Source organism: Bidens hawaiensis, unplaced genomic scaffold (genome assembly GCF_021521415.1).
Source record: "Bidens hawaiensis isolate Kalapana, Puna unplaced genomic scaffold, B.hawaiensis_p1.1 tig00012287_1, whole genome shotgun sequence".
In the NCBI taxonomy this organism is placed as follows: domain Eukaryota; kingdom Viridiplantae; phylum Streptophyta; class Magnoliopsida; order Asterales; family Asteraceae; genus Bidens; species Bidens hawaiensis.
Genome location: NW_027492001.1, coordinates 403,095 through 419,481, shown reverse-complemented (window position 1 = coordinate 419,481; position 16,387 = coordinate 403,095). Strand labels below are relative to the sequence as shown.

General features: G+C 35.9%; 2 protein-coding genes across 2 annotated transcripts; both read left to right on the top strand.

Annotated features, from left to right (window-relative positions):
• The first annotated feature begins 831 nt into the window (after positions 1–831).
• Positions 832–6,023, top strand: LOC143540677 (serine/threonine-protein phosphatase PP2A-2 catalytic subunit-like). The gene is made up of 6 exons (XM_077033672.1): positions 832–1,083; positions 2,246–2,360; positions 3,488–3,596; positions 3,675–3,752; positions 4,323–4,514; positions 5,696–6,023. The coding sequence occupies exons 1-6, from the start codon at positions 837–839 to the stop codon at positions 5,867–5,869; spliced, it is 915 nt and encodes a 304-aa protein (XP_076889787.1). The 5' UTR covers positions 832–836; the 3' UTR covers positions 5,870–6,023.
• Positions 6,024–8,166: 2,143 nt separating this feature from the next.
• On the top strand, positions 8,167–11,099 carry LOC143540676 (putative inactive receptor kinase At1g27190). Its single transcript, XM_077033671.1, has 2 exons — positions 8,167–8,404; positions 9,446–11,099. The coding sequence occupies exons 1-2, from the start codon at positions 8,167–8,169 to the stop codon at positions 11,026–11,028; spliced, it is 1,821 nt and encodes a 606-aa protein (XP_076889786.1). The 3' UTR covers positions 11,029–11,099.
• The last annotated feature ends 5,288 nt before the right edge of the window (positions 11,100–16,387 follow it).

The following is a 16,387-nucleotide window of genomic DNA, read 5'->3' as shown; positions in this document are numbered from 1 at the left end:
CTTCGATGCCCCCCCCCCCCCCCATAGAGAACAACCTCACAAGCCAAATTCGGTAAGGTTACACCAGACTAATAACAAATGCCTGTGATTCCATCTCAACCTCTCAACGCTTGAACTTAGGCATTAGTGATTGTTATCCATGGAGTCAGAAGCATTAATTAAAATAAGTAAAAAAAAATCTACATCACTATTCTACGCCGGCAAGGCGCACGCTAGCAACTTACAAAAACAATCGCCACGTGGCGTCTTAAACAATAATAATACTAATCTTGACCGGAAATTATCGGTAGAGAGACTCTCTTGTGATTTGAGAGTTTCAGTTTCATTTCTTCTTTTCTTCTTCTTAACGCTCCTACATATACATACACACACATACATATATATATATACATACACACACACACAATAACTAATTCCGTTATCCTTCCGTTACCTCTCACAAAACTCGTTCAAATTCCGTTATATTCCGTTAAATTTGTTACAAATTCAGTTTTGTAATCCGATCGGAGTTTTGTAATATTACGAATTTGTAATATTTTTAATAGTTTGAATGATGATGACGTCACATCACATAATCAAACCCTAGCTCTTTAATCCGGTTTGAATTTGTTCAAATCCGCTTTTAATTCAGGAATTTAATAGTTTTTATAATCCGATCTACGAATTTGTTATATTCCGAATGATGATGACGTCATACCAAACCCTAGCTCTATGTTTCGGTTAGAATTGAGTTTCGTGTAGTCGAATTTGTGATAATTTGATTTTTGAATGATGATGACGTCATATTGAATAATCAAGCCCTAGCTGTTTATGTATTTCGGTTGAATTTGTTGGAAATGGCGTCGGAAATAGATAGGTGGATAGAGCAGTTGATGGAGTGTAAGGCGTTGAGTGAATCGGAGGTGAAGGCGCTTTGTGATCAGGCGAGGGGTATACTTGTGGAGGAGTCTAATGTTCAGCCGGTGAAGTGTCCGGTGACGGTTTGTGGTGATATTCATGGGCAGTTTTATGATCTTATTGAGCTGTTTCGGATCGGTGGGAGTATGCCGGATACGAATTATCTGTTTATGGGAGATTATGTTGGTGAGTTAGTTGCTTATTGTGAAATTTTGTAATTGTGAAATTTTCGTATGTATGCTAGTTGTTATTTGATTGAGTTTATGGTTAGTGTATGCAAACTGTAGATATTGATGGAAATATGAAGGTATAAACTGAATTGGAACTGCAAATGAGTTGTTAATATCTTTGATAATGTACTCGTATAGGCACACGAGCCAACTTGAACTCGATAGTGAAGCTCGGGCTCAAGCTTGAATTTAGGGTCGAGTTCGGTTAAGCACACCTCGATTCGAGCTTAGGGGTGTAAACAAGTTGAGCCCGAGCTTGACTAGGCATTAGTTCGGCTCGTTTTGATTTATGAGAGCTCGAGCTCGAGCTCGGTTCATTTCGAGCTTTTTTTTCTAAAGCTTGAGCTCAGCTTGTGAGTCGTTTTTTCAGGCTTGGGCTCAAGCTTGATTTTAGGCTCGAGTTCGGTTAAGCACGCCTCGATTCAAGCTTAGGGGTGTAAACAAGTTGAGCCCGAGCTTGACTAGGCATTAGTTTTGCTCGTTTTGATTTATGAGAGCTTGAGCTCGAGCTCGGTTCATTTCGAGCTTTTTTTTTCTAAAGCTTGAGCTCAGCTTGTGAGTCGTTTTTTCAGGCTCGAGCTCAACTTATTTGTTATTTAATTCAGTTTTTCATACGTATGTTAGTTGTTCAATTGAATATGTGATTGGTGTTAAAATTTGGATATGGGTATGCGAAGTGTAAATATTGATGGAATTTTGAAGGTGTTAACTAAATTGGAAGTTGGAACTGCAAATGTGTTGTAGTATCTTCTAAGGATTGCCATATCACCTGCTTGTAGCTTACTTTACTCAAATTTAGGATGCGATTGATTACATAGAGTATTTGAACACTTATAGTTATAACCCTTTTGACACTTCTGAATTAGATGCAGAAATCTAGGTGATAGAAGAAGATTAGGAATGATAACTTGTGAAAATTAATATGCTGATTGCTTACTTTTCTGGAAGGTGATCCTGGACTTGCAATGGAAATTGTTTATTGAATTTTCAGTAGTTAACTGGTATTTAATAATGCATGCGTGACACGTCAAATTGGTTCATTGCTTTCTGTCAAGTGTGAACGGTTGAATTGCTTGTGTAGTATTGTTCTAATGATCTAATCGTTATTGTTACTGCAGATCGTGGGTATTATTCAGTGGAGACCGTCTCACTCTTAGTGGCTCTTAAAGTTCGTTATAGAGACAGACTTACAATTCTTAGAGGAAATCATGAGAGCAGACAAATTACTCAAGTGTAAGATCTTTTGTCCATTAGAGTTACATAGATTTAATTTGATATCACCAATAGAACATGATACATTGGCCTAAATGATAGACCTGAAGATAGGACTGACACCACTTGGCATCCATCCATGAAATTTAGGAGAGGGGCGACCTCCTCACAGTATCATGGATGAATGGAAGGTGGCATTACGCATAGGCCTATATGTTATTTTGTTTCCTACTTAACCATAGTTCTGAAAGTTTTTTTTGACATCGATGTAGAGAAAGAAAACGCAAATCGAAAATAAGACAATCCATCACTTGTGACAGAACGATTTCATTACCGTATTGATTTTATTTTTCTATATGTTTCAAAAAATCGCCAACCAAGAAAGGTTAGGAATTGCACTAGTTTTGTTGTATGTGGATCAGTGGATGTGACTCCTATCTTTTGTGAAGGAAGTCCAACAGTTGTAAAAATTTTCAAGGTAAAAATAGTATAGTAGTACATAATAGGTGTCAAACAACCACACTAATTGCTTTCCGATATGATTGGAAAAGTAGTTGTGAGATGACGTGTGTGTGTGTGTCTACGAGTTTTTGCATAATAAGAGATGCTTTCCGATATGGTTGGAATAGTAGTTGTGAGATGACGTGTGCGTGTCTACGAGTTTTTGCATAATAAGAGAATTGTGTGTCTCTCTACAAGTTTTTGCATAATAAGAAAAGTGTGCGGTTTTATTAGTGTCAAACGACGGCACTAATTGCTTTCTGATATGGTTGGAATATTAGTTGTGAGATGACGTGTGTGTGTGTGTCTACGAATTTTTACATAACAAGAAAAGCGTACGGTTTTATTATTATTAGTATCAAACGACCGCACTAATTGCTTTCTGATATGGTTGAAATAATAGTTATGAGATGACGTGTGTGTATGTCCGCGACTTTTTGCACAATAAATGAATAAGAAAGGTGTACGGTTTTATTATATAACGCCACAAAACCTGGAATAAACAAAAGACGCCGCCTTTTTAGGCTAGAGCTGACTTGATACTCATTTTTATATGCTTTTTTGAGGATTCACATTTTTCATATTATTCTTCAGTCTTCACCTTTTCTCATTTTCTTTTTATCGACAACCTTTTATCTTTAATTCAGGTACGGTTTCTATGATGAATGCTTGAGAAAGTACGGGAATGCAAACGTTTGGAAATATTTCACTGATTTTTTTGATTACCTTCCTCTTACAGCAATTATTGAGAGTCAGGTTAGATCCATGCATAAATCACAAATCAATGCCATACATACATAATAATATTGTAATTAACCTTTTGATATGTCATAGATGTTTTGCTTGCATGGAGGACTTTCGCCTTCTTTGGACACACTAGACAATATTCGTTCCTTGGACCGCATTCAGGAGGTACATGAATATTTACACTTTGTTAAAATAATAATGTAACTATTTTAATAAAGTGATTTAAGAGTAGAGTTTCATCATCATCATCATCGTACTCAGTATATCCCACCAATAGCAATGCTATGGTAGGGTCTGAGGAGGGTAAGATGTAGACAGCCTTACCTCTATCCCATAGGGATAGAGAGGCTGCTTCCGGTGAGACCCCCGGCTCGATAGTAGTTTTGCATCAAGCCTTGGACATAAGGCACATAGCACTCAATCATTGGGACACCGGCTGATCGGTGCATGTGCCCTTGTCTTTCGGCTATCAACGCCACCACATGATGCCTGATTAACCTTCCGCCACTTTTAACGTTATTTTCACGAGATTAGTAAAATAACGTCAAAATTAGTGCAATTTTACTTTTGCCCACCCGAGGGTTCACACATATATACATTATATGCACGCACCGCAAGCAGGGCGAATAAGAGTAGAGTTTGAATGCATTAAAATACCCCTCTGATGACTTCCTACCAAAATACTGCACAAACTGCTATCTGATTTAGCAATGGTTTTGGTCGGTGATTTTATAGGTCCCACATGAAGGACCTATGTGTGACCTGTTATGGTCCGACCCAGATGACAGGTGCGGGTGGGGAATTTCCCCTCGTGGGGCCGGCTATACGTTTGGCCAAGATATTGCAGGCCAGTTCAACCACACCAATGGACTCACTCTCATCTCAAGGGCCCACCAGCTTGTCATGGAAGGTTTCAATTGGTGCCAGGTTTGTGATCCTCTATAATGGTTAATAATTTAAAAAAAATCATTCTGTAATCTTAAAACTTTATATATATATATATATATATAATTACTATCCATACTTTTTATTGTGTCATTCACATTATATGACTACCTTTTTTATTAAAGGGGGGACATGGGTGGGTTAGGTAAAGGATCAGCATGTTCAGGTTGGAACTGAAAATCTTTTAGTAGGTTGTCTAAACGGGCTGGGCTGTGATCGGATTTATTGACCCGCAAACCACTTTTAACTGCATTGGTTATTATTACAAAAACAAGTCAATACAGGTTTAGATTGAAACTAGGGGTGTGAACGAGCCGAACCCGAGCTTCATTTGGCTCGAGTTCGAGTTCGGATCGAGCTTGTTTCGAGGTCTGTTTCTAAAGCTCGAGCTTGGGTTGTTTCAAGCTGTTTCTAAAGCTTGAGTTCGGCTCGTCTCGACCTGTATTTTTAAAGCTCTAGCTCGTTTCATCTGTATTTCTAAAGCTCAAGCTCGTTTCATTTCGAGTCTGGCTTAGGCTCGACTCCTTTATTATTAATTAGTTTATATAAATTTATAACTGTTTATTATATTTATTTTAATTATAGATTTTGTATGTAACATAATATATATATATATATATATATATATATATATATATATTATTCACTTATATTTTATCATCATTTCATACACAATAATAATTATTATACATTAAATGAAGATCATATAAATAATACTCGTGAAGGCTCGCAAACTAGCTTGAGCTCGATATGTGAAGCTCGGGCTCGTTTATGAAACCAGCTTGTTTTTAGGCTCGAGCTCTATTAAGTTATGCTTGATTCGAGCTTTTTGCGAGCCGATCTCGAGTTGCTCACGAGCGGCTTGTCTTGTTTACACCCTAGTTGAAGAGGCTAGTTTTTTAGTAGGGTTCAAAACTGCCCAGACTGTATTGGATTTTAATAGGCACACTTTTTGAGTTTTTTCTCCATTTTTTAATATAAATAATGCAATAATAATGACTGAAAAAAGTCAAAAAACAGCTGTCTGGACAAAGTTCAACCTTTTCAGCCGCTTTTTTGTTTTGACCTATATAGAAATCATTTTAACACACATTTGATTTATTAATAACTAAATGAGTTCATAAATTTGTGATTTGATTACATATTATTAATTAAATTATCAGGATAAGAACGTGGTGACGGTATTCAGTGCGCCGAACTACTGTTATCGGTGTGGAAATATGGCTGCGATTCTAGAAATCGGTGAGAACATGGAACAAAACTTTCTTCAGTTCGATCCAGCCCCGAAGCAGATCGAGGCGGATGCCACTCGTAAGACTCCAGATTATTTTCTATAAATATAAAACACATAATTAAATTAATTGGTGGAACATGAAATTTGTAATTCTCTTCACTGGTGATGGAAGGGTGCTAAGAGTTTTTTTTTTGTTTGCTTGTTTTATGTTTTGGTACTTTGTATATGTTGTTCTTTGGAGGAAAATGCAGGCAGTAATAATAATATGGTATATTGTGTTACTTTTCATCTATGAAGGCATGATTCCTTTGTTATTATTATTATTATTATTAATTTTTTTTTGGCTCGAGTGAAATGTGGTTTTCGTCCATGTGGTTTATCCAAATCTGAGGTTTTTAGTCCAATAGTTTCAAATCTGTGGCTTTTGTCCATATGGTTTCGTTTCACTTTCAATTAAACCCGACTCCACTTACCTCGTTAAGTCTGATCGTGAAACCTATCAGCGTGCCTCTCATGCCGATGGGTACTTAACGGGGTTAGTGAGGTCGGGTTTAATTGCAAGTGAAATAAAACCACAAGGACGAAAATCGCAAATTTAAAACTATCAGACTAAAACCGCATATTTGGACAAAACACATGAACGAAAACCGTAGTTTACTCTTTTGGCTGTTTTCGAATGGTTTTGGTGGCCTATATGAGAAAGTGAAAGCTTTCTTTTCCTTGGTATCTGGCTTTTTTGTTGGCAAATTGTAAAAGTTTTCAATCTAAAGTTAAAATATACTTGCTTTTTTATTGATCAAATGTCACATGTGGGTTTAAAGTTCCTTTGACAAATTTAATTTCTTTCAAGTGCTTTCAAATACAGATTTCTTGTATTTTATTTTTGAAAAATATAACTAGAAGACAAATATGTTAAAGTTATTAATGTGTGAAGATCAATAAATATCATGTTTATACTGATTTTAATGATAAAAAAAATTAAAGTTCTAAAATAATAAATGCCTTTAAATTTCATGTATTTCACATATAAAATATCTAAAAACCTAGTAGAAATTGAGAGACGACAACAACAATAAACGTACCCAGTAAATCCCACAAATAGCAAAAGTTATTAGTAGAGTCTGGAGAGGGTGTGATGTATGCATACCTTGCCTCTATCTATGAGGATAGAAAGGCTGCTTCCTAAAAAGACCCTCAGCTCCAAAAGAAATTGAGAGACAAAACTAAATTGATACTCGTGTTGCTCTAAATTGATACAATTGCTCTAAAATTTAGGTCATTATAAACTTTTAAATGCTTTTTACATACCATTTAAAGTAGAAATTCAAATAATCCAGTTCATCGACAAATCAAGTAGAATCTTCGAACATTTAAGAAAAATAGGACTGCCATCCATCTTTATGCAAATGACTAATCTTGATCATGCAAAATTTTGAGTTCGGTTCATAACTAGCCAATATTTGGTTTTTAGTCCAGTTATGAATCACTCTATATGTCCCGGTATCTTATACTATTTGTAAATAGTGGTATTCAACCCGTGTGTTACGGTGAGGTCCCATGATAAGAATTTTGGTTGGTAACGGTTCAGTTCGTTACAAGATCTATACATCATCAGCATTAGCTGTAACAAACTAACAACTGGAAAAAAAAAACCCCCAAAATAAATGAAGTCGCTATGTTCCAAGAACAATGTCAAAACATGTTTGGTTCGTTATTTTCTTGATGATTTAACTTTAAAGACATTTTAATGATATTTTCTTTTATCAAGTAATTAAAACTACTTATTCAAAATTTAATAATTTTTTTTAACTGCCAACGAATTCTTCAAATGGACTACCGGCTAAATTCACCATATCAGGATACAATCGTCTTTCGATCCCGAAAAAGCCCTCATCTAAGACCAACGTCCATGAACACTCGCCCGAACGCATGACGATTCAATGAGATAAAACACGTTCAGTTCAAGAATCCAACTAGTGAAAACCACGTACTCGTCCAGTCTCACATAATCACCCTGATACATATAAAACTAAATGGAGTCAAAATCGAACCTTGATCACTAGACACAACATAGCACATAGCACCAAACACAGAACACCAGAACACAGGAAAATTAAAACGAAAAAACGCACCAACTTTCCCAATTCATTTCTATGACTTATTTAAAATTTAATTAATTAAAATACAGAAAATATTCAATAAAAATTGCAGAAAAAAAAAAAACTCAAATTGATTAGAATCATTTGGTCTTAAAAAGGGGAAAAATCATTGACTAAAAATAAGTATTGTAGTCAAACAAACAGCGACGTTAGTAAAGTAACTATCCAGTCAAACAAACCAAACCTGCAACTGCAACTGCAACTGCAACCATCTCATCACTCATCAAACGCTAACTCCACCATGACCATCATCTTCCTCATAATAATAATAATATTCACCACCACATCCGCCATGGAAGACGACATGCGTTGCCTCCAAGGCCTCAAATCCTCACTCACTGACCCCCAAAACAAACTCTCCTCCTGGTCTTTCTCCAACAACTCTGCCACCTCACTCTGCAAGCTCGTAGGCGTATCTTGCTGGAACGAGAAAGAAAACCGATTAATCTCAATCCAATTACCAGACTTTCAGCTATCAGGTATGCACCTTTTATTATTATTATTATTATTATTATTATTATTATTATTATTATTAGATCTATCAATAAACATTACAAATTAATTATACCTTTTAGATCTATCAAACAATTGCCTTGATGACGTCATCTCAAATGCTGCAATTCACTTGTAGTTTACAGTTTTTTTTTTTTAAATTTTGATATTATTATTATTATTATCAGGTAACTTACCGGAAAAACATTAGATCTATCGAAAAACATATATGAGTCATATATCTAACCAGTGTTGTAAAAATCGCTAGTCGGACGGTGAGGTGGGGACTAGCGATTAATCAGGATTAATCAGATCGGACTTTAATGCCTATTTTTCAGTTTTATATATACACGCACACATTTTTATATGTAATTTTCAGTTTTATACATACAGAAACATATTTTGGCCGGAAATTGGCTGGAATCTCGCCGGAAAGCGCTGATTTTGGTCGGAAACTCACTGTAAACCGCCGATTTTGGCCGGATTTGACTGTTGACCGATAATTGGCCGACTAGCCCAAAATTAATCAGTGATGTGGGGACTAGCGATTAATAGGTGTCTGGTCGGGATTTTTGCAACATTGTATCTAACCCCATTTGTTTTGTGTTATAATTCGCATTTAATTCACGATTTATTTTATTTTAAATTTTGATATTATCAGATAACTTACCGGACCTGTTACGGTATTGTCGTTTGTTAGATCTATGAAAAACATATATATGAGTCATATATTTAACCCTGTTTGTTTTATGTTTGTAAATCCCAAACAAACAAACAATGTTAGATCTTTCGAAAAACATATACTATGATGACGTCGTATAACAAACCCATAGCTCTTTATTTCCGTTTCATTTATGCTAAAATTCACCTTTTAATTTACGACTTATTTAATTTTGAACGGACTCATTACAGTATTGTCGTTCATTAGATGTATTGAAAAACATATACGAGCCATATCATTAACTCCGTTTGTTTTATGTTATGTTATAATTCGCTTTTAATTTACGCTTTTTTTTATGTTAATTCAGGTAACTTACCGGACTCGTTACAGTACTGTCGTTCGTTACAATCGTTAGATCTGTCTAAAAACTCGTTGTCTGGATCCATTCCATCTGAGATCTGCACGTGGCTGCCGTATTTAGTAACATTAGATCTGTCCGGTAACGAGTTATCCGGAGACATTCCGGTTGAGATTCAGAACTGCAAGTTTTTAAACAATTTGATATTATCCGATAACAGCTTTTCCGGTTCGATTCCGTACCAGATCGGACAACTAGACCGGCTTAAGAAGCTTCATCTGTCAAACAACGAACTCTCTGGTTCAATCCCTGACGATTTATCGCGGTTCGAAGCGGACTCGTTTAGCGGAAACGGTAAATTATGCGGTCCACCGGTTAGTTCGAAATGTAATCGTTTGAATAACAAAAATTTAGCCGTTATTATCACCGCGGGTGTTGTCGGTGCTGCGGTGTCGTTGATGTTAGGGTTTGCGATCTGGTGGTGGTTTTTTCTCCGGTCAGGTAAAAACGGTAAAAGTTACGGCGGTGAGAGTGGAACAGGCGGTGACGACCGGAGTAATTGGGTCGATAAGTTACGAGCGTATCGGTTAGTTCAAGTGTCGTTGTTTCAGAAACCGATTGTTAAGATTAAGTTGAGTGATATATTGGCTGCTACTAATAGTTTTAATCATAATAATATCGAGATCACTACAAGAACCGGCGTGTGTTATAGAGCTATGTTGCAGGATGGTTCGGTGCTTGCAGTTAAACGGTTAAGTGCTTGTAAGATTAACGAGAAGCAGTTCCGGTCCGAGATTAATAGATTAGGGCAGCTTAGGCACCCGAATTTAGTCCCGTTGTTAGGTTTTTGCGTTGTCGAAGATGAGAAGCTTTTGGTTTATAAACACATGCCGAACGGAAGCTTAAGCTCACATCTACATAAGAGTAGTAGTAACGGTAGCGTTGATTTGGACTGGCCGCTTCGGCTAAAGATCGGTATAGGCGCTGCCAGTGGGTTAGCGTGGCTGCACCACGTTTACGAACCGCCGTACCTTCACCAAAACATAAGCTCAAACGTGGTTCTGATAGACGATGATCTCGAGGCTCGGATAATCGATTTCGGGATCGCTAGGCTTGTGGGCACTCGCGACTCGAACAATAGCTCGTTTGAGAATGGTAATTTGGGTGAGTTCGGGTATGTGGCTCCCGAGTACTCGAGCACAATGGTTGCTTCGATGAAAGGTGACGTTTACGGTTTCGGGGTTGTTCTTTTGGAACTAGTGACCGGTCAAAAACCGCTTGAAGTCAACAACGGGGAGGAAGGAGGGTATAAAGGTCATTTGGTGGAGTGGGTTAACCGGCTCGTCGGTTCGGGAAGAAGTAGAGACGCGATCGATAAATCTTTACGAGGGAAAGGATATGATGACGAAATCTTGCAGTTTTTAAGGGTTGCGTGTAGTTGTGTGATTTCTCGGCCTAAAGAACGACCGTCTATGTATAACGTTTACCAGTCTTTGAAGACTTTGGCGGGCCCACACGGGTTTGCCGAACAGTTTGATGATATTCCTGCGAAATATGCGAAACAAGATAATCAACATCATCACAAAGATTAGATTTTCGACAAGGTATGCGGTTTATGTTGTTTGTTGCTTATGTGTTTTGGTGGTTCTTGATGATGGCTGTGTATTGTTGTTATCTCATTGATTTAGCTTAGAGAACAGTCTTACTGAAAGGTTATATTGGTAATTTGGTATCAATTTCATTGCAATTTTTTATTTTTATATTTTTAAATTATTTTGTCATATTATTAATACAATTTTGATTTTTGAAAGAATGTGGTATCCTTATCATATTATGGTACAAGGGCATATGGACAAAATAGGTGGGCCGGGTGGGTCGGGTAACTGTTTGAAACATGTTCGGGTTAGAGCGCGTAGGTTTTAATACGGATCAAAACAGATTGGGTTGGGTTGGGTTGGGTTGGGTTGGGTTGAGAAAAGTGTGTTTAAAGTTCAGTTCGGCTGGTTTTGACGAAAAGTTTTGATGAATATTATGGGTCGAACCACCAACTAAGGTGCTGTTTGTTTTTGCAGACATAAACTGTCTGCAAGCTGATTTCATCTGTTTTCATGTCTGCAACTGAAGATGTGGTCTGAAGATCTGCAAGCTGAAAATATAAGACTGTTTGTTTTTATAAGCTGATACTGTCTGCATAACTGTCAAACTTATCTCACAAGATAGAAGTCATTTATTCAAGTTACATAGAAAATATAATAATAAAATTGTGGCGGCGGACGGTGGGTAGTGGCGATGGATGGTGGTGGTGGACAGTGGGTGGTGGTAATGGACGGTTTTGGTGGGTGGTGGACGGTGGTAGTTGACGGTTATGGCGTCCGACAGTGGGTGGTGGTGGTGATGAACGGTTGTGGTGGGTGGTGGACGGTGGTGATTGGTGGTGGCTGTGATGGATGGTGGTGGTGGTGGTGGCGGACGATGGGTAGTGGTGGTGGATGCTGGTAGTGGCGGCGGACGGTGGGTAGTGGCGGTGGATGGTGGTGGACGGTGGCAGTGGGGGATGGTGGTGGTGGCGTACGGTGGGTGGTGGTGGGAGGAGTGGATGAGAGGGTGGCTTCAAAGGGATAAGAGTATGATTTTTTTGCGAAGATGTTTTAAGCAAGATTTCTTTGCTTTTCTTTTAAGATGAAAGAAGATAACTTAAGATCTGTTTTAAGAAAAAAAACAAACAGTCTTCAAGGGTAATGTCTGCGCGCGTGCAGACATTAGCTCCCTTGAAGATGTTTGAAGAAAAAACAAACACCCCCTAAGATTACAAGCAACGACAAATCAATCGGTTGGGTTGGGCGGGCCTGCGGGACCCGTTGGTTTGATAGTTCAAAAGTTTGGTTTCGGTGTTCGATCTGTTTTTTTTTAATCATTATATTAGAATTTTAAAATGATAAAAATGATTCATTGTTATAGTACATACATACTAATAAGTACTTAACTACATATTCTCTAAAAAAAAAACATAAATATTATAGATTTAAAGGTTAAAACAACCTTTTGGGTTTACATTGCCAATTCTAATTTCATATCGGACCGGATTTATAAATCGTCAATCGTCAAAACTTGATCGCGAATCAAAGTGTTTGGATCTTAAACCACCGAAACGGACTTGCTTTGATTTGAACCATTTAATAAGTTTCAATAGTTTAAAATACTCATTAAATGTTTTAAATAATGTATATTACTTATTATATTTATAACAATTGTATACAGTATACAATTATTATATTTTTATACAAATAATTTAAGAACAGCTGATATTTGTTAAGTACCATATTTATGGGGTGGGTTCTAGTAAAAACTCCTCTTAAAGAGAAAACTTAAAAACTCCTAAAAGCTTCTAAAATACTATTTTTAACTTTTTTAAAAAATTTTTTTTGAAGTTTCTTTTTTTTCCATTATTCTTATATGTTGTTATTGGTTCAAAAAAAAAAAAAAAAACCTTGTCGGTAACCTCGTTGGTATAGTGCGCATGTGTGATAGTGTGCATTGCATATATGCAAAAGTGTTTGTATTGCATAGAATACAACACTATTGCACATATTTGATACATACTATTGTATATATGCAATATAAGACTGATACACACATCGAATACACATTAGTACGTATGTGTAATACAACATTAACGCACATGTGCACCACATCGACTTTTATTTTATTATTATTTTTTTCCATATAATACAACACTACTACATATATACAATACACAAATATTGAATATATGCAATAAAACACTATTAAACTCAAAAATACATAGTAATACACATGTCTAATACAACGGTATCGCACAGTAATACGTATGTGTATTACAGCGTTTTTTATTTTATTTTATTTTTATTTTTTTATATTTTTCGAGTGAAATATAAGAAAATATAAGAATAATGGCTAAAACAGAATTTTGAAAATATTTTTTTATTTTTAATTAAAAATAATTCTTTAAAAGCTTTTTAATTTTCTTTTTAAAGATGAATTTTCTCTTGATCTTGTCTCCGATATTTATATCATAGAATGAATACTAATAATTACCAAAGGTACCATTTCTCTTTTAATGTGACCAAAATGATTTGGATCTCTGAATAACGGCTTTAATTATTAAAAAAAGGAAATATTCCCTAAAGAAAAGGAAAGAAGAAAAGGCTTTTACCTTTTCATGCTCCAATCAATTAATCATTTATACCATTAACAACTTCCAAGCAAATGATATCCTCCACATGATAATTTCCACTTTATTTAGACTTCTTTTCACATTTAACAACTTCCCAAACACAAATTACATATATACCCAGGTGGCAAGTGGATTTCAGTTTATATTGTTTATGTTTGTTTGTTAAAGAAATAATCTGTTCAAGAACAGTTCACGAATACTTGCCGAACCCGAACGAGATATTATGTTCATATTCGTTCATTAAGGAAATCCATTTCAAACATCACATTTGATTATAACCAAAATAAGAGATCTCCATGTGAAAAGTTTAAATCGTCTATCGATTTAAACAACCCAAAAATCAAACACCAAGAAAACCATGCCAATATAGCATATGATCGATCATATGCAAACGACCCGGTCACGAAAACAAATCGCTTTGACGCTTTGTCAACCATATATGATATCTATATTATTATATCTTGACACGAATAAACAACCATAAAATAATATAACAATTCGTGCTACTCTTCTCATAGACAAATATACTAATATCTGATGTGAAAAGTGAAAACGTATAATGGTATGACAACTGGTTCTATTTTATGTTGGAAATCATATCCAAAATTAAGCAATAAACAAAAAATACTTGAACAAAGTTTTTTCGACTATTTAATATTTGATAAACCGAATAATGAACCCCAATTATTTGACCCACGAAAACAACTAATCAAGACTTGGTATTTAATCCTAACTTATCCTAAACCTATTGTGACTCAAAATATTTAAAACATATAATTAAACCCAAAGTCCCAAACTAGATAATCTTATATAAGCAAACCATAGACCCAAAACATTAAACCAATCAATTAATCTTAACTCTAAGCTTTATATTATTATTATTATTATTATTATTATTATTATTATTATTATTTCTTCAAACTCTTTAAAAGTTTCACCCCTTGCACTTCTAGGTTAGTAGGTTGAGCATACCAAACCCCTTTTCACATGTGAAATCAAATCAAGATTGTATTCTTCATTTTATTCCAATTACCAAATAACTAACATGATGATAAGGTAGTCTTAATGTTCGTTTTGAGGAAAATGTATGTTTCTAGTACAAATGAGATAAAATAAAATAATGTTGATTGCTACTTGGGTGAGAGAAGAAAAGTTTGTTTAATTATTTTCCTCTTAAATCTTATTAGATATAACTAAATAGATTGTATACATAGACACATGTTTGTCCATCATTCCTTCCAATCTTTTTTTTCAAAGAGAAAATTATGATTTGTACCCATTTACTTTATGGGTGGACGCAGCTTACATGTCCCATTGTAATTTTACGTGTTGTGTGCCACTGCTGTTTTACTTCACTTACCGTTATCTTTCTTTTCCAAATCATCTAAATGAAAACAACACCCAAAAGGTTACGACTTTGGTTGTACAAATCGGGTAATACGTAAGCATATTATTATGATAAAGTTTAGTTATTCTGATAAAATTTTGCTTTAATATGTCAATGCGAAAGCACATTAATCACTATCACACCATATAACATGGTTAGAATCAAGTACTTTAAAATAGCTTTCCTCATGCATAATTGAACTTATGCTATCAACTTTCAAATAAATAAATATACCACACATAATAATTCCCACTCTCTTTTGACTTCTTATCATATACCAAATTTCCCAACACAAGTTATATAAATACCCATGTGGGGTTCTATTTATATAGCTCAAATACTTCAAACATGACAAAGAAGAAATCTCAATGTGAGAAGTTAATGCAAAAGATCAGAAACATCCTTAAGCTTAAGCTTTCATCATGTCCCCTACAAGAAACTGAAGTTATATCAAGTAGTTCTCATTCTCCGCCACATAGGCATCACCCCGTGATAGAACAACCCAAAAACCAAACTCCAGACGATTTAGATGAAGGAGGAAGCTCGTCTTTCATAAAGATTCATGGTAATGATCGCCATGATGTTGGGAGAGCACATGATCAAAAGCAAATGGATGCTCTAGAAAATTCAATCACAAATCTCAAGGTTTCGCATTATATTAAAGGGGTCCGTGAAAGCTGGAACGAACATGACTCTCTTTGTCACACCCGGCCCTGAACGGCGGAAACAGCCGGGCGTGCGCGAGTGGGGATTGATAATTAAGCACGGGCCATTGCAAACATTCAAAGATTTTCATTGCGCATGAATTGTTTAATACAATACATTACATTGTTTAAAAATTACATAAAAACATCCAAGTATAAAACTGTTGAAGATTTCCAAGCCATATCCCCTTGCGCGGCGGGAACAACCACGCGCATCGAAGGGATAGAACTAAAATCTTCCAAAAAGCTAGTTTAGATGTTCAGCGTGAGGTGCTCTAAGTGTGACTCCATGCGCTACCTAATTATCTCCTGAAAGACACGTAAAAACATTTGAATCAGTATAAACTGAGTGAGTTCACAAGTTTTTGCAACTTGATAAATCGTATTGCATCATAATCATTCTGAAACATAATTCTGGTAGCATCATTAAAGCACAAGCTTGGTAAAACATAGTTATATCAACATATTCTGATAAAATCGTTCCGCGGGTTACGCGCGAACATTTCTGGGAACTGTGCTCGTCTATGCAAAGTGGCGCTGCCACTACGAGCTAAAATAAGTAATACCGTCCCGCGGGTTACGCGCGAACGTTTCAGGAAAATGTGCTCGTCCATGCAAAGTGGCGCTGCCACTACGAGCAAATCAAT